The sequence below is a fragment of the Oncorhynchus clarkii genome, chromosome 22, assembly GCF_045791955.1.
Source record: "Oncorhynchus clarkii lewisi isolate Uvic-CL-2024 chromosome 22, UVic_Ocla_1.0, whole genome shotgun sequence".
Taxonomy (NCBI): domain Eukaryota; kingdom Metazoa; phylum Chordata; class Actinopteri; order Salmoniformes; family Salmonidae; genus Oncorhynchus; species Oncorhynchus clarkii.
Window position 1 is genome coordinate 28205654 of NC_092168.1, and position 27997 is coordinate 28233650.

A 27997-nucleotide genomic window follows, 5' to 3' on the forward strand; every position below is an offset into this window, starting at 1 on the left:
TTCGGTAGACCAATGTTATCTTAACCATTTCGGAACCGTCTTGCAACGAAGCATTGCGGAGTTGGACCATGCTAACATGTTGAGAGAACACGGGGCACTTTTTATACAAAGCACACAGGACTAGAGGGCGTATAAAAATGGCGGATCAGGTGTGTTTACGTGAGATAAAATGTGGTACTGAGTCAAGCATGGGCTCAAAACAAAACATATAAACCAGGTGCTATGTCCATACTCTGATAACCTACATCTGCAAATTTACCGAATTAAGAAGACCCAAGAACATTACTTTCATGGTGATGATGCTATAACGGCAATATTTGCTAAAGTGCTGAATCATTCAGGATCATTGATCTATAAAAGAACAGGATCCGCTTGCTCTGACCCAGCTCTAAAGGACTAAACAACTAAAACAACGGTAATGGGTAGAACGGATCCTGCTTTTCTCAAATTAACGTCAGATTTGACTTCGTAGCAGTTTAGGCGAATTGGGTTAAAGGTTAGGGTTAGCTAAAATGCAACAAAAAATACATATTCTGGCGTTATTTTGACAACTGTTGGATCCCTTCTAGTCATGACCCTTGTGCTGTGGGGCATTTTTATCCACATCGTTTTATTGGTCTAACCCCCGCCTAGCGATTAATTTATGCTATTGCAAGCAGATGATTATGTGCACTGACTGTATTAGGCTATACTTTATTGTTGAAGAGTGGAACGTTGATGCTCATAGTGTCTGCGTGTAAATCACATGTGAATTAGTAACCTTAGTGATATGATCTGGCATCTTGCGTAAACACCCTGCTAACACCTAGGCTTTAGCTCAGCAGGCCAACCCAATCCTGGGAAACCTGAGTTCGACCCCAGTTGGTCACACAGCTACATCCTGTAAAGTGCTTATTATACAAGTATGAGCCTTTATAGTTAATAGGCCATTAATAAAAATACATTATCAAGACATTTGATATACAGTACATATTATTATTATTTTTTTAATCTAGATGTACATCTATCCTAATTCCAAACCATTCACAAGCACTTATTCCCATTTTGCAGTCCCATTCTATTGCAACAAATGGGTGACACAGACTTGAATTGCTGGTCAAAGTTGTGAAGTAATCTGTCTTGTGTCGTTCATCAGCAGGATTTGCATTCTAAGCTACCATGGCTGTTACTCTCTCACACAAGCAGGAACAAATGCCCTGTTTCAAAATACTGCATTCCAATTCTCTACTACACAAAGTGTGCATTTGACCACTCCTCCTCATGGATTTAAAATACCTGGATTGGTGTAAGAATAAACCAGAGATTTTCCACCATAATTCATAAAGTCAATTTATTTTCAATCGATGAGGGGGAGTTAAAACAAAAATGCAATAGGGGGAGAAATTGGACCACAGCCCTATGAGTCTTGCAACCGTCACTCAATCCGCTCCGGCCATTTTGTTCGTCCTCAAAAGGACTCTCTACTGATGACGTTCAGATAAAGGACCGCCCAGGAGCCTGTTCAGGACATTGAAACGGTACAATACATTCAATACATACACACACAGAGAAAAAAACATGATCAAAGTACCGGCAGACACAAGACATAAATAAAACCTCACTGTTTTATTGAACTAGGCGAATATATCACCCTGTTTTACTTCAATACCAGTTTGTACAGCAGTTGACAAAAAAGGGGAAATGATTTCAATGATATGGCTGTTAAAGCAGAAGTAATGCTCACATCAAATGAATTCCCACCTCTTATAAAACAAGGATTACAGTAGATCATCATTGAAAACTGTGTATCGTACGTCTACAATGGCATGTTGTTGCCAGGATGTGCTCTGCATTATCCTCATCACAGCTACTACTTTAACTACAAGTGATTTGGACGACTATTTAGACCAGGTAGTTATAATCATGCATTCATGAAAGCTCTTATGTAGTTTCGGATATAGAATTATGTGTTGCAAAGGTGCCTAAAACAACAACTTCAAACTTATGGTCACCGCACATGTACAGTGCATTCGGGAAAGTATTAAAAGCCCTGGACTTTATCCACATTTTGTTACGTTACAGCCTTATTCTAAAATTGATTAAATTGTATCCCCCCCTCAATCTACACACAATACCCCATAATGACAAAGCAAAAACGTTTAGTTTTTTAGAAATGTTTGCGTTCTAATTAAAACACAGCATTTATCTTTACCTCCCCCATTTCCCCCTTATTTTTTCTCCTCCCCCGTACCTTCATCAGGGCCGTCTCTCCTCCCAGTGTCTGAGCGTTGACGTAGGACCCTGCCTCCAGGAGGATAGCAACTGTGGTCAGGAAGTTCTGAAATGATAAATGAAAGGATAGCGGGTTAAGTTAGTAAGTAAACATTGCAGAACAGACATTTAACATACAAACAAGGGGAATGTATACGTGTGTACTTGTAATAAGGTGGTTTAAACCAGTCTGTCCTGTGTTACCTTCTCTGCAGCGTGCATTAGGGCAGTGGTGCCGTTCTTCTGCCGTCCGTTCCCCTTCACCCCCTTCTTTATCAGCAGCCTCAGGATGTGATCCTGTCCCCCTGCTGCTGCCAACATACTCATGGAAATACCACTGGAGTCCTGTGGGAGGCAACAGACAGAAAGACAGACACCTTCATTACCGAGGACCACAGCTTTCCAAAGCCACTTGTAGCAAACAAGTTATATATGATAATAGATGGGGAGGGGCTAATTGCTTAAAGAATTAGAGGGGCAGTTCACTTATTTGAAGGTTTAGCTGATTGTATACTTACCTAGGGCGTTGTCTTTTCATCCAAAAAGGTTAAGTTCATGAAAGCATAAAGCAATGGTGATGATAGATTCCTAGCATTACAACGTCATGAAATCTCAAAGCTGTTTCCTTGAACTGTTATTGGTACAATTCTAAATCCCTGTTGGAACACTAATGGTGGACCTCAAGGCTATATGAATATTCTGAGAACTGGAATAACATTTTAACATTTACATCAAGTAACAATTTATTAACGAAGCAAATACGGTATCTTAGATTACACACAATGAACACCAGGGGGTAACGAAAGGCAGCTTGATAACAAATACATGTTCGTGAAAAAAAACTATTTAAACATCTTTAGACAGTAAATAGTGGGGTGTGGTTGAAACCCCTGATTATTTTTCCTCAGTTAACACCTAACACCGTAGCAGATCTGTTGCAGTTATTACACAAACTGATAAATATAAACACTCATTTATTTACATAATTCCTCCTTGAACCTTAATGCAATTAGAATCAACAAAGATTGACTTGCAATAATAACATTATCTAGGAGGCAAGTGGATGAAATATATAATATTAGTAGTCAAGTGGATTAAATAATATAGAGAAGCAACAGCTATCACACCCTATACAGGTTAGTCAGCCTAAATTAGTGTTGAAAAACTTAAACTGCTGCTGTGAAATCAATAGCAACATTAATAAAACAAGTAGACCTACACTACCATTTATTGTCTATTAAAATAACAAAATTGATCAGAAATACAGTGTAGAAATTGTTAATGTTGTAAATGACTATTGTAGCTGGAAACTGCTGATTTTTTATGGAATATCTACATAGGCCCATTATCAGAAACCATCACTCCTGTTTTCCAATGGCACGCTGTGTTAGCTAATCCAAGTTTATCATTTTAAAAGGCTAATTGATCATTAGAAAACACTTTTGCAATTATGTTAACACAGCTGAAAACTTGTTCTGATTAAAGCAGCAATAAAACTATTTAGACAAGTTGAGTATCTGGAGCATCAGCATGTGGGTTCGATTACAAGCTCAAAATGGCCAGAAACAAAGGACTTTCTTCTAAAACTCGCCAGTCTATTCTTATTCTGAGAAATGAAGGCTATTCCATGCAATAAATTGCCAAGAAACTGAAGAGCTGTGTACTACTCCCTTCACAGTACAGTGCAAACTGGCTCTAACAAGAATAGAAAGAGTGGGAGGATCCTCTGTACGCCTATGTAGATATTCCATTTAAAGAAAAATCAGCCGTTTCCAGCTACAATAGTTATTTACAACATTAACAATGTCTACACTGTATTTCTGATCAATTTGATGTTATTTTAATGGACAAAAACATTTCTAAGTGACTCCAAACTTTTGAACGGTAGTGTACATGGACAGCTAAAGACTGAAGTACAAGAGGAATAGGCTCTGTGATTCTCTGAAACCAATTACACACACACACACAGAACGAAGGAACTGTTTCCAAATGGCAAAACACATTTCAGTTACTTCCATGTATGTATGTATGTATGCATGTATAATCCATTAAAATAAAACATTTAATGGAGCCGGCCTTTGTGTAGTCATGTGAAGATTCTATATTGAACAAAAATATAAATGCAACATGCAAAAATTTGAATAATTTTACTGAGTTACAATTCATAAGCATATACATCTATGGATATCACATGACTGGGCAGGGGCACAGACATGGGTGGGCTTGCCAGGACAGAGAGGGGTGCTAGGACAGAGAAGAACTTGGATCGGCCTGAGCTGGGAGACCCAAGAGACCTTTTCTTTATTTTCTTTTTCCATTATTTTACCAGGTAAGTTGACTGAGAACACATTCTCATTTACAGCAACAACCTGGGGAATAGTTACAGGAGAGAGGATGAATGAGCCAATTGTAAACTGGGGTGGCACCTAAGGTTGCAGAACGCAGTGCTCGGCTTGGGGTGTAGGGTTTGAGCATAGCCTGATGGTAGAGAGGGGCAGTTTTTCTTGCTGTTCCGTAGGTAAGCACCATGGTCTTGTAGTGGATGAGAGCTTTGAATGGAAGCCAGCGGAATGTGCGGAGGAGTGGGGTGACATGAGAAAACTTAAAGTTTGAAAACCAGGCGGGCTGCAGCATTCTGGATAAGTTGCAGGGGCTTAATGGGTTAAGTGGGGAGCCCAGCCAACAGCGAGTTGCAGTAGTCCAGATGGGAGAGTACAAGGGCCTGGATTATGACCTGCGCCACTTCCTGTGTTAAATAGGGTCGTAATGTACAGATGTTGTAGAGCATGAACCTGCAGGAGCGGGTCACTGCTTTGATATTTGTAGAGAACGACAGGGTGTTGTCCAGGGTCACACCAAGGTTCTTATCAGTCTGGGAGAGACACACCTGTCAGGTGGATGGGTTATCTTGGTAAAGGAGGTCCTGTGTGGCTCAGTTGGTAGAGCATGGCACTTGCAACGCCAGGGATGTGGGTTTGATTCCCACGTGGGACCAGTATGAACAAATATTAAAATGTATACCCTCTGTACTGTAGGTCGTAATGTAAAGGAGAAATGCTTACTAACAGGGCTGTGAAGTAATTTGTGCCCAACATTTGAGAAAAATAACGTTTGTGTGCTTATGGAACATTTCTGGCATCTATTTTAGCTCATGGGACCAACACGTAACAAGCTGCGCTTATAATTTTCGTTCAGTATAATTCTAGAACAGCCAAAGAAACATTTTTCTTTACGTGATTGGTGGATTTCAAGCAGCTCAAACATCAAACCAGACTCTCTAACCGGGGCACAAATGTAGTACTTTAACTCATTCACACCGCACTTCTACCAGGAATAGCCTAACCCACTAAATCCTCGGTTTGCTGAACAGTTGTTTTAATTCAAAACCTAACCTACACATATACATTAACTACACATACAATGGTACAGGCAAAAATACAATTTCCTTAAAGTATTTTAGAGTACTAATGTTACTGTCCTCACTACAACAACAACAACAAAACACATGTAATTCTGTCCTTGAAACATTTAATTAAAATACTTTAGAATTCCAGTCATTCCTATGGAGGACTACTCCTAGTGGGGAGTGCCAACAAGGCCAACCAGTGTCTTCAAAGCCTCTTAAAGGACAATACATAGCATCAGCAATCCAGGGTTTACATACATCGTTGGTGTAGCTCATGCCAAAGGATTTTGAATTTGGGCGTCAGAATACATTGTGCCCAAAAATTTTAAAAAGCTGAGAAAATGTACGTAAAATTCAGCTAAACATGTTTATATTCATACTACGTCACTATGTAGTCTAATTGCTACGGATACATTTGTAGAATAAAGTACGTAGTGATATTATGTCCTTAAAATGGTTCTACATTCTTGCTTTATGTTACAAAGTGAGATCAGAATGAGCAAGGATGTCAGATTAAATCAAAAGCTTTTAAAACTAGCTCAAGGTAATCATAAATACAGATAAACAGGAGGATCTTCTGGAAGTCCCAACAGTGTCCCTGGTTTCTGATGCACCCCTGGATTTTGTTGGACCCCTGGTTTCGGGGTCCTTGGACTTGGTTTTTCATGGTCCATGTTTTGTTTGCCTGAAATATGCCTCCTGCACATTGTCATTAATGTATTACGCACATAGTTTTTTACATCTTTCCATGTCCTGCCTTGCAGAGCTGGTTCAGCTGCAAGACATGCATCACATTCCTTTTTACCTGGAATCTTCATCAGTTTAGTGAAGTCTCCTAGCTGCCGCCTGACCGCAGCCTGAGCCTCATTACTCCATATCTTCTGTTTCCTTGGTGTTGCCACAGGACCTGCCTCAAGTCTGTCTTCTTGACCCTGTGCAGGTACTGTAATTGTTCCACCAACCCATTCCTTAGCACGCTTTGCCTCTTTTTGTTTCTTTGCTGCTCCTTTCTTTGTCTGTTTTGAGGGGTCCACTCTTGTAAGGCCATTCTTTCGTTTTATAGATTTTACTGTGTTGTGCACATAGTTTTTGATGTCCCTCCATGTCCTGTCTCTTAGAGCTGGTTCATTGTGCAGGCAAACTTCACAGTCCTGTTTACCTGGAACCTCCATCATTGAGATAAAGTGTCCCATCTGACGGTTCACCGCAGCCTTAGCTGCATCACTCCACATCCTCTGTTTCCACACTGTGCCCACCTTATCTGTCCCCACAGAACCTGTCCCCAAAGGAACTGCACCCAAAGGAACGGCAACCGCAGGCACTGCCCCAACAGGAAGTGTCTGTGCATTAAGTGTTGGCGTAATAACAGTACGCGCTGGAAGTGTCTGTGCAGGATATGTTCCGGCAGAATATGACCTTGCAAGTTGTGACCCCGCAAGATGTGTCCCTGCACGATATGTCCCCATAGGATATGTCTCTTCAGGATATGATTTTGCAGGATTTGTCCCCGAAGTATATGATCTTGCAGGAGATGATAGGTCATAAGGACTTGCAGGATATGAACTTGCAAGATGTGTCCCGGCAGCATACGAAGCTGCTGGATAGGTCTCTGCAGGATGTGTCACAGAATATGATCTAGCAGGATTTATCCCAGTAGGATACACCCTTGCACAATCTGTCCCAGCATGATATGACCTTGCAGAATGTGATCCAGAAGGATATGACTTCTCAGGATATGTCCCAGCATGATATGACCTTGAAGGCTGTGCCCCCAATGTATATGACTTCGCTGAAAATGTCGCTGTAGGATAAGATGACCCAGTGGTATATGTGCCAGTAGGATACGCCCTCGCAGAATCGGTTCCCGCTGAATATGTCCCTGCAGAATATGCCCCTATGAAATGAATACAGAGAAGAAAATTATTCATGAATGTGTCATTATCATATATTGTAAAGAGGAACAGAGAAAATAGTTTAGGGTAATGAGTTGAAAGCTTCTCAAAAATGTAGCTCTAGTTAACATGTCATGGCACAAAATTTGAATTGTGATTTTGACTGAACATTTAACCCTTGAAACAAAATGAAAATGTTGTCCAAATACTCTCCAAAGCAACTGATACCCACCATATGTAGGTGAAACAATCCTTTCCTCAGATGGTCCTGGAATTACCACTGGAACCTGATCCATTGCAAGCAGCAATTTGCTGATTTCTGCTAGATGTGCTGCGTTTTCAGACAGTCTGTAGTACTCTTTGTGGACCTGGGTGTCATGTCCCAATAATTTTGCCACCTGATCCAATTCACTTTCATTTAAGTTCAGAATTTGGCAATGGATAGCAACCTCTTTCCTCACTGTAGCATGGATCAGACTTTCAGGATTCTTTGCATCACACTCATGAGCAAATTTCCTCAAACAGTCAGACCCTCTGACGTAGCTTGCTGCATCTGGGCTCCGTGCAAAGACATAAGGGTTGTCCTTTGACACACCAACTTTGTCTCGGTTTGCAATTAGGATCTCAAGAGATGAGATCATCCTCGCCGTTAGTAGGACCGGCATTGTTCTACCATTTTTGCCTTCTATTTCCACCCTGGTTAGTTTGTCGTCACCAAGCTCCTGTTCCAGCCTTGAGAGGCTATTGAAAATGTCTGCACTAGCTGGAGATTTCTTTCTGTTTGTGTACGTTTCCAACAGCATTTTCGCAACCTCTCCTGTCCTTTTTCTGTTGAAGAGAGCTATTTCGGCAAGAAGAGTTTCATTGAGCTTTTTCCAGACAGCGTTGGTGGGGCTCTCGAGCAATTCTCTCTTTGCTGTGTCCTCTGCAACCTTGAGAAACTTCTGAAGTTTAATCAAATCCTCAGTTAGTGAAGACACATCAACTTCATCACACTGAGGGACAGCGCTGAGGGACAAACCGGAAAAACAGTTATTCCAATCGTTTTCAAGAAGCTCAATGAACCTTCTGGCTTGTGCCTCTGCATCACGGTCCTCTGTCATACGACTCTCCCCAAAAGCTATTTCAGTAGCTCTTTTCAAGGAATAGCCAATCTTTAAAGGAAGAGATTGGGTCTTGTACCTGTCGGAGGCAGGATCAAAACCACTCATTTTCCTGGCAGCATGAACGGCCAATTTGAATTTGGATGGTACACATACTTCATGCAGATATTGGACACCACAGTCCATCTCATTTACAGTAAGTACAAATCTAGCCAATTCCCTCATTTTTGATCCAATGTATGTAAACTGTGACTTGGCATGGCCATGCTTTGCAGATAATGCATTGCCATATTTACATATTAGGGGATCATTTTTGATGTGGCATAAGATGTCATCTTGATTCATATTGTGTATTATTTCTTCACATCCTCCAGTAGAGTAGACAGGCAATGGAAGAAGTCGAGAGGACGCAGCCTGGACCCGCACTCTTTTTCCTCCCCTTTTTTCATCTTGTCCTTTTCTGGCTTTACATGAGCCCTCATGCTTCCATAAATCTATTTTGTTGAAAAAAGCTAAGCAGTGTTGGCAGGGCAGGCAGTCACGCACAGAAACACCATCGTAAGAGGGTCTATCCTTAGTCACAATTTCACCATCTCCACTTTGAAGAACTTGATAGTTGCCTTTGTTACGGAGTTGGTCAAGCAAAAGAGACCTGATTTTGGAGAGTTTGGGGAAGCTCATAGCATGAGCGACAGATGCTTCTTCTGCGTGTATCCTTTCTAAATGTCTTGCAATTTTGTGGTGTGGTTCATTGCAATACAGGCAGAAGTGTTTTTTGTCCCATTTTCTTTTACCATCATCTGTCATACTACATGTGCTGACTGTCATTTTTGTGCTAGAACGTAAGCTTGACCTTGTACCTTTCCGTGGCGCGAATTTCTTGCGTTGAGGTTTTTTAGTTTGGGAGGTTTTTTGTGGCAACGGCTCAGATTCATTATCGCAGGGGTGTTCTGCATTAGATGGAAAAGGCTCTGAGCCACTTGGGGCTTTTGAATCCAGTCTTTGTCCAACCTCATCATCTGAACTGTTCTCGTCATTACTTGAAATGCTCTCTTCAGCACTCTTCTTTATGTCACACAAAGCTCTCTCCATGTCACATAAAGTCTTCTCCACATCACATGAAGTCTTCTCTTCAGTGTGTAGAGCATTTTCTTTCTCATGTGAAGGATTCTCTTCCTGGTGTTCCCCGTCCATCATTTAGGCTGCTACCACCTGTACCTGCACCTACACAAACACAGCACAGGTTATTAGGATAAACCTACCATAAGCCTATGGGTATAGTCCATGGTAAACATGTTGAGTGCAAGTGTTCCAGGTACAAGCTGTGTATATGTGAAAAAAATAAGAATATAGCCAACCACTTTTTAGGCTAGCAGGTGTATTTCTTAAGAATCATTACCTGAGGAGAGCTTATTAAAGTCCACTTAACCACCTGCCTCTCATTGCACTCCACGAGGAGCCTGCCTGTTACGCGAATGCAGTAAGCTACGGTAAGTTGCGAGCTAGCATTAAACTTATCTTATAAAAAACAATCATAATCACGAGTTAAACTAGTAATATCAACCATGTGTAGTTATCTAGCGTGTCCTGCGTTGCATATAATCGATGCGGTGCGTATTCGCGGGAAGAAAAAAAACTGTCCTTGCTCCAATGTGTACCTAACCATAAACAATGCCTTTCTACACAGAAGTATATTTTTACACCTGCATATTTAGCTAAAAGAAATCCAGGTTAGCAGGCAATATTAACCAGGTGAAATTGTCACTTCTCTTGCGTTCATTGCACGCAGAGTCAGGGTATATGCAACAGTTTGGGCCACCTAATTTGCCAGAATTTTACATAATTGACATAACATTGAAGATTGTGCAATGCAACAGGAATATTTAGACTTATGGATGCCACCTGTTAAAATACGGAACGGTTCCGTATTTCACTGAAAGCATAAACGTCTTGTTTTCGAGATGATAGTTTCCGGAATCGACCATATTAATGACCTAAGGCTCGTATTTCTGTGTGTTATTATGTTATAATTAAGTCTATGATTTGATAGAGCAGTCTGAGCAATTCAAACAGCACTTTCGTGCATTTTGCCAGCAGCTCTTCGTTGTGCTTCAAGCATTGCGCTGTTTATGACTTCAAGCCTATCAATGCCCGAGATTAGGCTGGTGAAACCGATGTGAAATGGCTAGCTAGTTAGCGGGGTGCGCGCTAATAGCGTTTCAAACGTCACTCGCTCTGAGACTTGGAGTGGTTATTCCCCTTGCTCTGCATGGGTAACGATGCTTCGAGGATGGCTGTTGTCGATGTGTTCCTGGTTCGAGCCCAGGTAGGGGCGAGGAGAGGGACGGAAGCTATACTGTTACACTGGCAATACTAAAGTGCCTATAAGAACATCCAATAGTCAAAGGTATATGAAATCAAAATGGTATAGATAATTGTCCTATAATAACTACAACCTAAAACGTCTTACCTGGGAATATTGAAGACTCATGTTAAAAGGAACCACCAGCTTTCATATGTTCTCATGTTCTGAGCGAGGAACTTAAACGTTAGCTTTCTTACATGGCACATATTGCACTTTTACTTTCTTCTCCAACACTTTGTTTTTGCATTATTTAAACCAAATTGAACATGTTTCATTATTTATTTGAGGCTAAATTGATTTTATTTATGTATTATATTAAGTTAAAATAAGGGTTCATTCAGTATTGTTGTAATTGTCATATATATTATATATATATATATATATATAAAACATTTTTAAAGCGGCAGAATAATCGGTATTGGCTTTTTTTGGTCCTCCAATAATCGGTATCGGCGTTGAAAAGTTATAGTCGGTCGACCTCTAGTAGGTGGGACTAGAAAGAGGGACAGGATGAGAGAAAATGTGCAGAGATTAGTATTCTTGCAAGACAGTGGCTCCCCTGGACAGTCTGGTATTGCAGGACTTTTTATGCTCCACATACAACCCTGTCATTGTCCCCTGACCACAGTCGTCTTCCAAATACACCAAAACTGCGCAGGCATGCACAGAATGTCAGGTATGTTTTACAATGCCTAGGGAAGTCTCTAGAATTCCTGCATTGAATTTGTGTCTGGAAAGCAACCAACGTCTCTTAGAGCGTTGGACTAGTTAACTATAAGGTTGCAAGATTGAATCCCCGAGCTGACAAGGTAAAAATCTGTCATTCTGCCCCTGAACAAGGCAGTTAACCTCTTCAGTCTCCCCCCTCCTTTTTCGAACATTCTGTTAAAAATCGTGCAACATTTCAGCGTCCTGCTACTCATGCCAGGAATATAGTATATGCATATGATTAGTATGTGTGGATAGAAAACACTCTGAAGTTTCTAAAACTGGTTAAATCACGGCTGTGACTATAACAGAGCGTGTGTTTCATCGAAAAGCGCAAGAAAAACTGGTCACTGAAAGCTGAAAAAAGTATCCATGCGCCACTTGCATGTATTGTTTAAAGGACACCAAATTAAAATATGGACACGGATGCAATTCCTACAGCTTCCACACGATGTCGCCAAAAACGTCATTTTCATTGACAAAAATCCTTTGAGACATGACCAATAGATCCGTCATTCCATCCAGCCTACAGCAATCGATTTTGGAAGATTGAAAAATGGACATTGTTTTCTTGAGTAGCTGCTATTGAACACAGATCGCCCAGTGATCAATTTGATCGCTTATTAACGTTTACAAATACCTAAAGTTGGGTTACAAAAGTAGGTTGAAGTGTTTTGTCAAAGAATATAGGCAACTTATATAATTTTAAAAAATGACGTTGCGTGTTGGAAGAGAGCTTTTTTCCTGAACCAGACAGGCTATACAAATAGATATTTTGGGCATACATGGACGGATTTAAATCGGGAAAAAGACCAATTTGTGATGTTTATGGAACATATAGGAGTGCCAACAAAGAATATCAAAGGTAATGAATGTTTTATATTTTATTTCTGCGTTTTTGTGTAGCGCCGGCTACGCTAATTCTTTTGTTTACGTCCCCTTCAGGTATATTGGGGTGTTGCATGCTATCAGATAATAGCTTCTCATGCTTTTGCCGAAAAGCATTTTAAAAATCTGACTTGTTGGCTAGATTCACAACGAGTGTAGCTTTAAATCAATACCCTGCATGTGTATTTTAATGAACGTTTGAGTTTTAACGAGTGCATTTAGCATTTAGCGTAGCGCATTTGCATTTCCAGGTGCCTACTTGAGACGTCTGCGTCTCAAGTAGGTTCAAGAGGTTAACCCACCACCGTTCCTAGGCCGTCATTGAAAGTAAGAATGTGTTCTTAACTGACTTGCCTAGTTAAATAAAGATTAAATAAAAAGTTGTAAAAAAATATAAATAAAATTGGTGTCCAAAAATACAGATTTCCAATTGTTAATTAAAAATCGGCCATTCCGATTAAAATCGGTCGACCTCTACCACCTACCCCTTTTGGGCTCCCTCTACTCCTTCTGTCCAGGTTCTCTTCTCATTCAAACATCTACCTTCTCCTACAAACACTGTCACATATCTATCCTCTGTCTCTCTCCTCCCCCTTTGTCCACCTCTACCATCTCTGTTGCCAAGTGATCCAACACCTTGGTTGCCATAGTGATCAGGAGACTACCATGGGGGTTGGTTGTTATCTGAAGGTAGACATCAGGCTAACATTCAGTACTAGGCAGTAGGCACCAAACGGGAGCCGAGATGCAGCACTACCTGGCCACACTCATTCTCCAGTTTGGGTCCATGTATAAGCCAATCAACTATATCAAACACGGTTGTAGACTGCAACTGATTGTAGTTGCCACAGAGACATAGCACGCCAATGCTGTTGCACAGCCGTTCATGAGTGTGACGGACACCCCCAAAGACCAAAGCTGAACACAACTGAATGGTCATTTTGTTATGACAACATAGTAAACACGGCAACTGCCTCAGCATCATGGGATCCATTTTGTCTCAAACCATGGACAATAAAGGGTAAATATTCTCCAAGTGCAATGTGAAATATCATACAATTCTGAAGCCTAGGCAAAATCAAGTAGTTTAATTAATGTGTCAGGCTTACAAAAACCCATGTAATGTGACTCACACAGCAATTTTTAAAAAAAGAGCTGTAACACATTTGTTTCCATTCTGTAAATTTCATTCCAAGGTTTGTTTGTTACTTTGCTTGCTTGATGACATCAGAAAAAATGGGTGGTGGTCAAGTTCACTAATCAGTTTCTTACGGTTTTGAAAAACCAGAATATGCTAAATTACAGAATATTATATTAAAATAAAAATGTTATTTGTCACATACACATGTTTAGCAGATGTTATTGCACGTTCCTCTTGCTAGACTGCGAATGCAACTCATAATTTATTGCCATCAAACCCCATGTTCAGAGATACTAACAGCTGATGATCCTAATGATGTGGCTCAATACACGAAAAAATAAAGCCTACCACTTTTGTCCCAAAGCTCCCTTTTTCCCCCCTGAGGCCGTGCCCTAGACTACACAAACTGGGTATAACTTTCATTCCACAGCTCCTCCACTCTCAAGGTAACCGGATAACGATGTCAACCTGCCCTGAGTTATCATTTTTATTCAGAAAACTTAGAGCGAATGGTCCAACACATTAGGTGGATAATAAATTCCTGTGTGAATTTAGGTGTGCTCTCTCTAATTCTCTCTTTCTCTCGGAGGAGGACCTGAGCCCTAGGACCATGCCTCAGGACTGACTACCTGAGGTGATGACTCCTTGCTGTCCCCAGTCCACCTGGCCGTGCTGCTGCTCCAGTTTCAACTGTTCTGCCTTATTATTATTATTATTATTATTATTAAACCATGCTGGTAATTTATGAACATTTGAACATCTTGGCCATGTTCTGTTATAATCTCCACCCAGCACAGCCAGAAGAGGACTGGCCACCCCACAGCCTGGTTCCTCTCTAGGTTTCTTCCTAGGTTTTGGCCTTTCTAGGGAGTTTTTCCTAGCCACCGTGCTTCTACACCTGCATTGCTTGCTGTTTGGGGTTTTAGGCTGGGTTTCTGTACAGCACTCTGAGATATCAGCTGATGTACGAAGGGCTATATAAATCAATTTGATTTGATTTTGATTTGATAGACCGATAACAAATATAAAATTATGGATACCCGATAAGCCGCTCTAGCGAACAGAGAAGAGGGGTAGATGAGGTCAGTGAGTTAACTTGATGACCACAAAACAGTTCCATTCCCACCCTAGCTACAGTTTGTATACAGGGTATGAAATAATGTACTCTGGCATACTTCCATACCCGTTACAGTTTACTAGGCTTGGGCGGTATACCGTATACCAGGGTATTTGGAAAAAGTCACAGGGTGGCTTTTCAATACTGTCAAAACTACTTCTGTGAAGTGTTTCAACAAAAGTGAATATTTGTAGCTACTTGGGGTTATTATCTGCAGTCAACTTGTGCAATACCTTAGGAGGTAAAGCAGACTGCGTTCTTGATTTCCCCGTCACAATATTTTAAATTATGAAGCTTACCATAGTTCCCCAGAACAATTGAGCCAGTCACTTGTTTGTAAATAGCACAACGGGAGAAAGCGAGCTGATTATTCCATAGCATTCAATATCTATCAGCGAGTCTTTGTTGTGTGGCGCACAAGGTGATGTATGCAATTCACTACTAAATTATTGCCTTCAGAAATGTATTAATGGCTTCCTGACAGAAGTCAAAGAGTTCTGGATGAGTTCTGTACAGCTGCAATTATTTTCCTGTGCTTTCCACCTGCGTTCTTCTCCCATCTGCTCTCTGTAACCCTGCTGCTCTTCCTTCAGAAAACCATGAATCACAACTTTGTTCATTTGCACAATTTATCTTGTTCACTTCTGCTTGTAAATGTCCACACTTATCAAAAATGACATTTGGTAGCTAATAGCTATGCTTGTATAACTTTATGAGCTGGATTTGCAATTAGTTTGTTAGCTAAATGCTAACAAGTGAAAACGAACAGCGTCTATGTGATTTCACCATTTGTTTTTGCTAGTTTTGCCCAATGGGCTTTTCTTGCGTTTTTAAAACACACCCCCCCCAACACAATAACCAATAAATGACAAAGCAAAAACATTAGACATTTGCGCTAATTTATTCAAATTAAAACAGAAACACACATTTACATAAGTATTCAGACCCTTTACTCAGGACTTTGGTCAAGCACTTTTGGCATCGATTACAGCTGAGTCTTTTTGGGTATGACACTACAAGCTTGGCACACCTGTATTTGGGGAGTTTCTCCCATTCTTTGCAGATCCTCAAGCTCTGTCAGGTTGGATGGGGAGCATTGCTGCACAGCTATTTTCAGGCCCCTCCAGACATTTTAGATCGGGTTCAAGTCTTGGCTCTGGCTGGGCCAATCAAGGACATTAAGGAGACTTGTCCCGAAGCCAATCCTGCATTGTCTTGGCTGTGTGCTTAGGGTCGTTGTCCTGTGGGAAGATGCACTTCCACCCCAGTCTGAGGTCCTGAGCGCTGTGGACAGGTTTTCATCAAGGATCACTCTGTACTTTGCTCTGTTCATCTTCACCTCGATCCTGAATAGTCTCCCAGTCCCTTGACCAAGACCCTTCTCCCCGATAGCTCATTTTGACCAGGCAGATAGCTCTAGGAATAGTCTTGGTGGGTCCAAACTTCTTCCATTTAAGAATGATGGAGGACACTGTGTTCTTGGAGACCTTCAATGGATTTTTTGGTACCCTTCCCCAGATCTGTGCCTCCAATCCTTTATCGGGGCTCTGCGGACAATACCTTTTGACCCCATGGATTGTTTTTTTCTCTGACATGCAGCGTCAACTGCAGGACCTTATATAGACAGGTGTGTGCCTTCCAAATCATGCCCAATCTAATGAACTTACCAAAGGTGGACTCCAATCAAGTTGCAGAAACATCTCAAGGATGATCAATGGAAAAAGGATGCACCTGAGCTCAATCTGAATACTTATGGAAATAAGGTGTTAAAAAAAAAAAAACATTTACAAAAATGTATAAAACCTGTTATTGCTTTGTCATTATAGGGTATTGTAGGTAGATTGCTGAGGATCTTTTATTTATTTAATCATTTTTTGAATAAAAAGGGGTCAGAATACTTTGAAGGCACTGTACACAGACACACGGGCTTTACTCAGTGCTAGTGGCAGGTTATTGGTAAAGATTGAAAAAAGTGAAAGGGGCCTAGACAACTTCCCTGGGGAACACCTGACTCGACCTGGATTATGTTGGAGGCTTCCATTAAAGAACACCCTCTGCGTTTTGTTAAAAGTAACTCAATCCACAATATAGCAGGGGATGTAAAGCCATAAAGTTTTTCTAGCAGCAGATTATGATTGATAATGTCAAAAGCTGCACTGAAGTCGAACAAAACAGCTCCCACAAGCTTCTTATCAATTTCTTTCAGCCAATCAGTCATTTTTTTTACAAGATGTTGAGGGCCTTTCCCTATAATCATGCTGAAAGTCAGTTAATTTGTTTCACTGTGAAATAGCATTGTATCTGGTCAAAAAAAAATCAAAAAAGTTTACTAAACTGATTGGACAACTGTTTGAGCCAGTAAAGGGTGCCTTGCTATTCTTGGGTAGCGAATGGCATTAGTCACAAACATCTTACGCTGCTTATATTCAAAATTGGTGTACGGTCATTGATTGTTTTTAGCAATATTTTTAATTATATGGACACGTGAACATTAATTGGAGTTTGTGGTGTATTTGATCTGCGCATGTGCTAGCACCAGCTGTGCAAGCCTCCCTCTTTTGCACGAGTGAAATTAGTTCAGAAAAAGTTTAAGTATGCATACAAACTTTTTAAGTCTGAACAGGACACCCACATGTTTTGACCAATGAGAGAAACATCTGAAATAAACAAGATGGAGGTGTATCATTGCTGGATTACTTTGTTCACAGCAAAAATGAATTTACCTTAAGGGCTCCCGAGTGGCGCAACGGTCTAAGGCACTGCATCTCAGCGCTATAGGCGTCACTATAGACACCCTGGTTCGAATCCAGGCTGTATCACAGCCGGCCGTGATTGGGAGGCGCACAATTGGCCCAGCACCGTCCGGGTTTGGCCATCATTGTAAATAAGAATGTGTTCTTAACTTGCTTGCCAAGTTAACAAAAGGTAATAAATAAATAGCGTTATTTTCTCATTTCAAACATTACACCTGCAACTAGGGATGAGTTTAGGAGACACTGGTGGCTTCCAAGTGAAGAATAAAATGTTAGCCTAGTTGACAAATAGCTGATGGAGCTCATAAAATGTAATTCAGCCTGGTCTCAGACTAGACGTAACCTAGTAAATGTAAATCCGGAACACTCAAATTAGTTGGTTGTGTTACGTTTGGTATAGTTACCAATTGTAGAGGAATATAAATATCTGGGTGTCCTTTTGGACAATAAGCTTCAGTGGAGTAAATGTACAGCCCTTGACCAAAAAGAGCCAACAGAGACTGTACTTTCTAAAAAAAGTTGGGCTCTTTTAATATAGACTGTACTATATTGACTGTGTTTTACAAATCCTTTGAGAGTATTTTAACTTCTTGTATTGTTTGTTGGTTTGGCAATGCCACTGTCAGCCAGAGAAACATGCTGAGAAGGATTATTACCACAGCAAGCAAGGTACTTGGAGTCAAACAGACAGGCCTGGAAGAGATCTTTAAGGTCAGGGCCCTCCGTAAGGCTTACAAAATCATTTTAGACCCAAGCCACCCCCTGTACCTGGACCTTGAATTACTCCCCTCTGGGCGCAGGTATAGGGCACCCCTCAGCAGGAAAAACAGAACGAGACAATCATTTGTGCCAGATGTGATATCCCTCCTAAATAGCTCGGGCGAATGTTCCCATTGACCCTGTAAGGCAAGCAGGCTAGTCTTTTCTTCTTTAAAAAAAAATGTTTTATTTCATATTTCTTACTGTTATTATTTTTATTGGTGCGTAACTTATGAAAGTTGTATTGTCAATCTTGTTTTGTATTTAAACGGCACTTTAAATGTGTACATGACACTGCAACAAAATTTCCCCATGGGGACAATGAAGTCAGTAAGTAAGTAAGTTACATAAGACATAAGGTTACTTCAGGCAAAAACGAAAGGATGGTGGTTGGTTGGGATGGATGGGTTGCGTGTTGAATCTCATCTTGAACAACTTTAGCAATTTTGAAACAGAATGATCTGGATTTTGTAGTTGTCTTCCCCTAATCCTAACTCCTGAATTTAACCCTCATCTTAACTTTAACCCCTAGCCTAGCTAACGTTAGCCAGCTAGCTAGCATTAGCCACCAAGCCAATGTCGGACACAACAAATTGGAATTCGTAACATATACTTTTTGCAAAACTTGTAACACCATGTAATTTTTGAAATTCGAAACATATCATACTAATTGTAACTCATAACATCCACTATACTGTATATACACATACAAGCAGGGTCCGAAATGAACACCCGTCAAGAGCCAAATGCGGGTAAATTTTCCATTTGGCGAGAAAATCTCAGGCTTTCCACGGCACTGACAGGTAAATCTTTTTACCAAAAGTCACATAATAAAATATCTGGCATGATGGTTAGGAGGAAATTACTCATGTTTGCCAGCCACAGACCGCCTCTAGTGCTCCTAGTTTCGCAGCACTGTTTACCGTACAGGGCATCAGCTACTCAACATCGCTCACTTGTCACAGGTCTGCTGCTAGATATTGTTCATTAAATAGCTGTTATGTGGCGACATTTACCTGGAGTAAGCCAACCTTTGGAACAAAAACCCACCGACGAAAAGGAGGACAATTCACATAAAAAAAGAATGTTTTGTGAGAAATGGAGATGGAGTTTCAAGAGGCTGGCTACAGTATGATGCCGAGGCGATGAGTTGTTTTGTGTGGTGTCGCAAGTACGCTAAAGATAAAAGCATAAACAACTCATTTGTCATCGGAAATAAAACACGGAAATTAAGCTGGAGAACATTTGTGAACATGAACACAGCAAGTGTCACATTGAGCCAGGGACACAGACACGCAGGCAATCAATCGGAGCCCCCCCTTGACACCCTCTGTGATGGTGCTAATGGCAGTGTCAGAGCAGACCAACACGAAGATACTGTTTAGGACTGTACATGTCATTGGCAAGAAGGCGAGACCACTTTCTGACTTCCAGTGGATGTGCGAGTAAGAGAAAATGTTGTTACTCTTGTAGCTAGACTAGTACTTTTGTAGGTCGTTTTTTCAAGTCTATTTAGCAGACGTGGTCCAGTATTGTAGGTTATTTCTCAGCTCTTGATAAGCTTTGGTTCACCTCAAAATAGTGTATAAATACCATAAAATTATAGGCCTACTGATGCTGACATGGATCTCCATGCTTTCCTGTGGCTCTGTAACATTCTATTTTAATGTTTGTCTCCAGATGCTGTTTACATTTTAAAGCATTGTGACACAATTTACTTTATCAGCCTTATAGTGTTGATCCTTAAGTAAACAAAAGGGTAGAAGGCTAATTTAGCACAATCAACTGCCAGCTATATTGGATAACATGATTGAATATCTAATTAATTTTGTTTGATTTTTGCATGAAAAAAAATAGGAATCGCTGTGGGCTCAACATATAGAAATGAGAAGCATGCCAAAGAGTTTATGCACCATATTGCAGAGGTGGAGAGAAACAAAGACAATCTGAAAAACACCAACTTTTTCTCCATGTCAGATGGCTCCACAGACAATTTTGTGAAAGAGGAGGAGTTAGTTTGTCAGATTCTGTCACAAGGCCAAGATCGAGAAAGTCGGCATCAAGTCGGTCGAGAAAGCAGACGCGGAACACATAAGCAACGCCATCAGTGCCATCATGGAGGGAGTGTGTGAGGATTGGGGGAGCAAGTTGGTCGCTCTGGGAACAGATGGAGCTGCTGTGATGACCAGAGTCAAGAATGGTGTGGTCATCATGCTGAAGGGGGGCGGGGCCTACATCATTGCCATCCACTGTATGGCACATCGCCTTGAAATGAACTTTTGATGCCATCCAGTCCAAAGTGATGATCGCTCTAGGAACAGACTGCTTCTATCACGTGGATTGAGATATGTTCTGCATTGCGTACAACAACAACATTGACGAATACGCTGATTCAGTGAGCGAGTTCATTAGAAAGTGCATTGGCGATGTCGTACCCACAGCGTCTATTAAAACATTCCCAAACCAGAAACGGATTGATGGTAGCATTTGCGCGAAACTGAAAACCACTGCTTTTCACCAGGGCAAGGTGACCTCACCCCGCTATCATCCAGAAGGCGAGGTCAGTACACGTGCATCAAAGCAGGGACCGAGAGACAGAAGCTGTTTTTCAATCTCAAGGCCATCAGACTGTTAAACAGCCACCACTAACATTGAGTGGCTGCTGCCAACATACTGACTCAACATCAGCTCACTTTAATAATGGAAATTGATGGAAAAAATGTATCTCTTGCCACTTTAATAACCTCTTAAAGGTTAGGGTGCATTCTTTCAACTTTTTGATAAAAAGCGTGCAAAATTTCAATGTCCTGCTACTCATGCCAGGAATATAGCATATGCATATGATTAGTATGTGTGGATAGAAAACACTCTGAAGTTTATAAAACTGGTTAAATCATGTCTGTGACTATAACAGAACTTGTGTAGCAGGCAAAACCCCAAGGAAAAACTGTTCAAAATACAATACATCTCTCTGCCGGTTCCCTGTATTGTCTATGTCAAGGGAAAATAGATAGCGCCCAGTTAACAGTTTCTACAGCTTCCACACGATGTCGCCAGTCTTGGGAATTGGGTTGAAGTTAATCCTTGGTGAAATGAAGAATAGGCACTTCCTGTCAGAGGGTACACTCTGGATAGTTATGAAAGAGAGAAAATCGTCCATGTTTTGTTGACTTGCTGCTATTGAATACAGATCGCCCCGTCATCAATTTGATTGATTATTAACGTTTACAAATACCTAAAGTTGGATTACAAAAGTAGTTTGAAGTATTTTGGCAAAGTTTATAGGCAACTTTTTAAATTTTTTGTAATGACGTTGCGTTTTGGAAAGCTGCTTTTTTCTGGATCAGACGGGCTTTATAAATGGACATTTTGGGTATATATGGACGGATTTAATCGAAAAAAAAAAACAATTGTGATGTTTATGGGACATATTGGAGTGCCAACAAAGAAGCTCGTCAAAGGTAATGCATGTTTTATATTTTATTTCAGGTTTTGTGTAGCGCCGGCTACGCTAATTCTTTTGTTTACGTCTCGGTCATGTGTTTCGGGGGGGGGGGGGGGGGGGGGTGCATGCTATCAGATAATAGCTTCTCATGCTTTCGCCGAAAAGCATTTTTAAAATCTGACATGTTGGCTGGATTCACAACGAGTGTAGCTTTAATTGAGTACCCTGCATGTGTGATTTAATGAAAGTTTGAGTTTTATCGAGTACTATTTGAATTTGGCGCTACGCATTTCCCCAGGCTATTGGCTAGGAGAGACGCTAGCGTCTCAGTAGCCGTAACAGGTTAACCTCTTGGATCTCTGGGGGCGCTATTTCATTTTTGGATAAAAAACGTTCCCGTTTTAAGCGCGATATTTTGTCACGAAAAGATGCTCGACTATGCATATTCTTGACCGTTTTGGAAAGAAAACACTCTGAAGTTTCAGAATCTGCAAAGATTTTGTCTGTAAGTACCCCAGAACTCATTCTACAGGCGAAACCAAGATGATGCATCACCCAGGAATTAGCAGAATTTCTGAAGCTCTGTTTTCCATTGTCTCCTTATATGGCTGTGATTGCGCAAGGAATGAGCCTACACTTTCTGTCGTTCGCCCAAGGTCTTAGCAGCATTGTGACGTATTTGTAGGCATATCATTGGAAGATTGACCATAAGAGACTACATTTTCCAAGTGTCCGCCTGGTGTCCTGCGTCGAATTCGGTGCGCAATTGCCAGCTGCTTCCACTTTACCATTTGATTCAGGGGAGAAAGCATGTGTCCAAGAACGATGTATCAATGAAGAGATATGTGAAAAACACCTTGATGATTGATTCTAAACAACGTTTGCCATGTTTTCAGTCGATATTATGGAGTTAATTTGGAAAAAAGTTCGCGTTTTGAGGACTGAATTTTCGTTTTTTTTTTGGTAGCCAAATGTGATGTATAAAACGGAGCTATTTCTAATACACAAATAATCTTTTTGGAAAAACTGAGCATCTGCTATCCAACTGAGAGTATCCTCATTGAAAACATCAGAAGTTCTTCAAAGGTAAATGATTTTATTTGAAGGCTTTTATGTTTTTGTTGAAATGTTGCGTGCTGGATGCTAACGCTAATGCTAACGCTAAATCCTTTGTTTGCTAGCTACTGTTACACAAATTATTGTTTTCCTATGGTTGAGAAGCATATTTTGAAAATCTGAGATGACAGTTTTGTTTACAAAAGGCTAAGCTTGCGAGATGGCATATTTATTTCATTTCATTTGCGATTTTCATGAATAGTTAACGTTGCGTTATGGTAATGAGCTTGAGTCTGTATTCCTGATACCGGATCCGGTATGGGGAGTTCCAAGAGGTTAAACAATGCCACTTAATATAATGTTTACATACCCTACATTACTCATCTCATATGGATATACTGTACTCGATACCATCTACTGCATCTTGCCTATGCCGTACCATCACTCATTCATACATCTTTATGTACATATTCTTTATCCCATTACACTTGTGTGTATATGGTAGTAGTTGTGTAATTGTAAGGTTAGATGACAGGTTGGTTATTACTGCATTGTCTAGAAGCACAAGCATTTCGCTGCACTCGCATTAACATCTGCTAACCGTGTATGTGATAGAGGTCGACCGATTATGATTTTTCAGCGCCGATACCGATTATTGGAGGACCAAAAAAGCCGATACCAATTAATCGGGCGATTTTTTTTAAAACATTTTTTTGTTGTTGTAATAATGACAATTACAACAATACTGAATGAACACTTATTTTAACTTAATATAACACATCAATAAAATCCATTTAGCCTCAAGTAAATAATGAAACATGTTCAATTTGGTTTAAATAATGCAAAAACAAAGTGTTGGAGAAGAAAGTAAAAGTGCAATATGTGCTATGTAAGAAAGCTAACGTTTCAGTTCCTTGCTCAGAACATATGAAAGCTGGTGGTTCCTTATTCCCCAGATAAGAAGTTTTAGGTTGCAGTTATTATAGGAATTATAGGACTATTTGCTATGCTAAGTACTCCAAAAGTCATCATCAATATGTAATGTCCAGTAAATAACAACATACACGGTTACAATTGGTACCATGTTTCCATGATTTATGCACGGATAAAATGTGTCATATCTAATATAGGTTTTTTGGACAGCAATTTACTATTTGTATGTCTTTGTTCTTTATCTATTTAAGATTCAATGTGCTGATGCCCAAAATGTCTGATGTGTCTAGCAGGCCAAGGCCAGTACTGCGAGGGAGGCTGTTATCCGCTTCTGTGGCTTCCTGCATGACACACTAACACACCGGAGCAAACTGTCCGCCTATCTGCAGAGGTCCACCATCACCATAGCAGAAGCCCACAGCTCCTTGTGCTCAACACAGGCAGTACTTAACTTCACTAGGGTAGGGGGCACGATTTTCACTTCCGGATGAAAAACATGCCCAAAGTAAACTGCCTGCTACTAAGGCCCAGAAGCTAGGATATGCATATAATTGGTAGATTTGGATAGAAAACACTAACGTTTCCAAAACTGTTAAAATAATGGCTGTGAGTATAACAGAACTGATTTCGCAGGCGAAAACCTGATAAGAATCCATCCAGGAAGTGAACTTTTTTTAAATGTTTGTAGTTTTCTATTGAATGCCATTACAGTATCCATTAACTTAGGAGTCAAATTGCACTTCCCATGGCTTCCACTAGATGTCAGTCTTTAGAAATGGTTTCAGGCTTGTATTCTGAAAAATGAGGGAGTAAGACCACTGAATGAGTGGACCATTCAGTGGCCCACAGACTTTTATGCACAAGACCGAGCGCGCCTTTCTTGTTTACCTTTTATATTGATGTTATTGTCCGGTTGAAATATTATCCATTATTTAGGCTAAAAACCTGAGGATTGATTATAAAACATCGTTTGACATGATTCTACGAACTTTACGGATACCATTTAGATTTGTAGTCTGCCTGTTGTTACTGCGTTTGAGCCTGTGGATTATCGAACAAAACGTGCAAACAAAAAACTGAGGTTTTTGGATATTAACCTCTTGGTGTTAAGGGGCAGTATTTTCATTTTTGGAAAAAAAAACGTTCCCGTTTTAAACTGGATATTTTGTCAGGAAAAGATGCTAGAATATGCATATAATTGACAGCTTTGGATAGAAAACACTAACGTTTCCAAAACTGTAAAGATATTGTCTGTGAGTATAACAGAACTGATGTTGCAGGCGAAAGCCTGAGAAAAATCCAATCCGGAAGTGCCCCAGGTTTTGAAAGCACTGCGTTCCAATGACTCCCTATATGGCTGTGAATGTACCATCAACGAGCTTACGCTTTCTACGTATTCCCCAAGGTGTCTACAGCATTGTGACGTAGTTTTACGCATTTCTGTTGAAGAATAGCCGTATGGGGGCACATTGCGTAAGTGGTCACATGGTGGCTCCGAGAGAGATTCTCGCGTAAAGTGCAGAGGTAGCCATTACTCCAATCGGTCCTAGAGAAAAAAAGAATTGTCCCGACGGATAGATTATCGAATCGATATTAGAAAACACCTTGAGGATGGATTCTAAACAAGGTTTGCCATGTTTCTGTCGATATTATGGAGCTAATTTTGAATATTTTTCGGCGTTGTGGTGATCGCAATTTCCGGGCGATTCATCAGCCAAACGTGAAGAACAAACGGAGCTATTTCGCATATAAAAATAATATTTTGGGAAAAAATGAAATTTGGCTGTCTACCTGGGAGTCTCGTGAGTGAAAACATCCAAAGTTCATCAAAGGTAAATTATTTAATTTGATTGCTTTTCTGATTTCCGTGACAAGTTTGCCTGCTGCTCGCAAGGCATAATGCTATGCTAGGCTATGATAAACTTACACAAATGCTTGTCTAGCGTTGGCTGTAAAGCATATTTTGAAAATCTGAGATGACAGGGTGATTAACAAAAGGCTAAGCTGTGTTCCAATATATTTCACTTGTGATTTTCATGAATAGGAAGATTTTCTAGGAAGATTTATGTCCGTTGCATTATGCTAATTAGTGTCAGATGATGATAACGGTCCCGTTCACGGGCTGGGCATCACTACAGGTTAAGAGAGACTTTATCGAACAAAACAAACATTTATTGAATAAATGAATGTCTTGTGAGTGCAACCATATGAAGATCAAAGGTAAGTGATTCATTTTATCTCCATTTCTGACTTGTGTAACTCCTCTACTTGGCTGGTTACTGTTTGTAATGATTTGTCTGCTGGGCGCTGTTCTTAGATGATCACATGGTATGCTTTCGCCATAAAGCCTTTTTGAAATCTGACACAGTGGTTGGATTAACAAGAAGTTAATCTTTAAACTGATGTATAACACTTTTATATTTATGAATTTTTATAATGAGTATTTCTGTTTTTGAATTTGGCGCTCTACAATTTCACAGGATGTTGGCCAGGTTCAAGCGTTCTATGGAGTGATGACGCACGCTTCACCATCTGGCAGTCCTACGGACGAATCTGGGTTTGGCGGATGTCAGGAGAACGCTACCAGCCCGAATGCATAGTACCAACTGTCAAGTTTGGTGGAGGAGGAGTAATAGTCTGGGGCTGTTTTTCATGGTTCGGGCTAGACCCCTTAGGTCTAATGAAGGGAAATGTTAACGCCACAGCAAACAATGACATTCGAGACCATTCTGTGCTTCCAACTTTGTGGAAACAGTTTGGGGAAGGTCCTTTCCTGTTTCACCATTACAATGACACCGCACACAAAGGGTGTAGAAGAAGTTGAACAAGCAGTTGCCCACATACTTTTGGTCATGTAGTGCATCATACGAAATGGTAACAAATTAATACCATACTAAATGGAGTATCTTGGATTTACGTATATAGAATACATTTTCATTTAAGCAGGCAAGATAATTATGAACAAATTCTTATTTACAATGACCGCCTACCCTGGCCAAACCCAGACGACGCTGAGCCAATTGTACGCCCAATTACGGCTGTCCCTATGACAGCCTACCTCCTTACAAACTGTTGCTATACCCACCCCTGCTGGCAGGAATGGATTAGAGGCGAACCGGAGGGAGGAGAGCCAACCAGACTGTGTCATTGTTATTACAGAAAAAAATATAAATTATTCCGACTATTGGTAACACGTGCTGGCGAGTCATGTAACCGACACAAATCCAAGAGCACTACATAGAAGGAAAAAAAACGACCATGCTCCGAACACAATACAGTGGACATTGTTTTCACAACACTCAAAACAAATGTCTTGTATTTGAGATAACTGTGTAAAGTAAATGTTTAATTGGAAAGTTACCCCAGAAACTATTCGGTGCAACCAAAGAAAATACACGTGACGTAGTCAACTTGCCGAAGGGAGGCGCTATACTGTTACATGTCTAACTGCCCTGTTTGTGTGAAAATACTTGACAGACCTAAAAACAATCATTCTCAGTATGTCGTTTTTACAACACTATTCCAAATCTATTCCAAATAATATAACATGTTCAACAACGGCTAAAATGTGCCCCTCTTCCGTCAGCAAGCAGGACCGCCTCACGTCCGCCATTAGAGACAGCGCGAAACAATAAGAGGGCAGAGGCAAGAGGATGAGAAATAAATAAAATCTCAGGCGGGTTAAACATTTACTGCTAAGTGGTCGCCTTTTTTTACTTTAAAACATATCAGGAGACACAGGAAGTCCGTGGACATCTGTCGTACACCATAGCTAGTTGTTGAAACTTTGACTAATTAACCGTAAAATTGTACAAAAGGTATTGGACATTCTTACCTGAGTAGAGGTTGAAACGATATAGCGCCACTTTTGTGCCTTGGCATACATCGAGGAACGCATGCGCGACAATGAGCAGTTCTTCTTCGGTGGGATTAATCGACGTTTGGCCTCCAGCGTTAATGGTGCATTACCGCCACCTACTGTGCTGGAGGATGGGTCAGCGACAGGGAGGAACTACCAGCCTAATTTTAATATAAACCACATGGAACATTTCATAAATCAGATTTGAAATATAACTAAAAACTTCCTAAAGTGCCTAAAAGCTTATTTTTCACATGTCCCATGGCATGTTTTTCTGACTTCTAGGAAGATTTGAACCCACTACCTAAAATCTCCCCACATT

General features: G+C 40.5%; 1 protein-coding gene and 1 non-coding gene across 2 annotated transcripts; one reads left to right on the plus strand and one right to left on the minus strand.

Moving 5' to 3' along the window:
• Positions 1 to 1250: 1250 nt before the first annotated feature.
• On the minus strand, positions 1251 to 27724 carry LOC139380730 (M-phase phosphoprotein 8-like). The gene is made up of 5 exons (XM_071123705.1): positions 27652 to 27724; positions 7781 to 9875; positions 2455 to 7550; positions 2231 to 2317; positions 1251 to 1497 (listed from the first exon to the last, which is right to left on the minus strand). Exons 3-5 carry the CDS (start codon positions 2575 to 2577, stop codon positions 1474 to 1476), a joined length of 234 nt encoding a protein of 77 aa, XP_070979806.1. The 5' UTR covers positions 2578 to 7550; positions 7781 to 9875; positions 27652 to 27724; the 3' UTR covers positions 1251 to 1473.
• Positions 5170 to 5245, plus strand: trnaa-ugc (transfer RNA alanine (anticodon UGC)). Its single transcript has one exon. It is a non-coding gene; the product is annotated as a tRNA-Ala (tRNA).
• Positions 27725 to 27997: the final 273 nt, after the last annotated feature.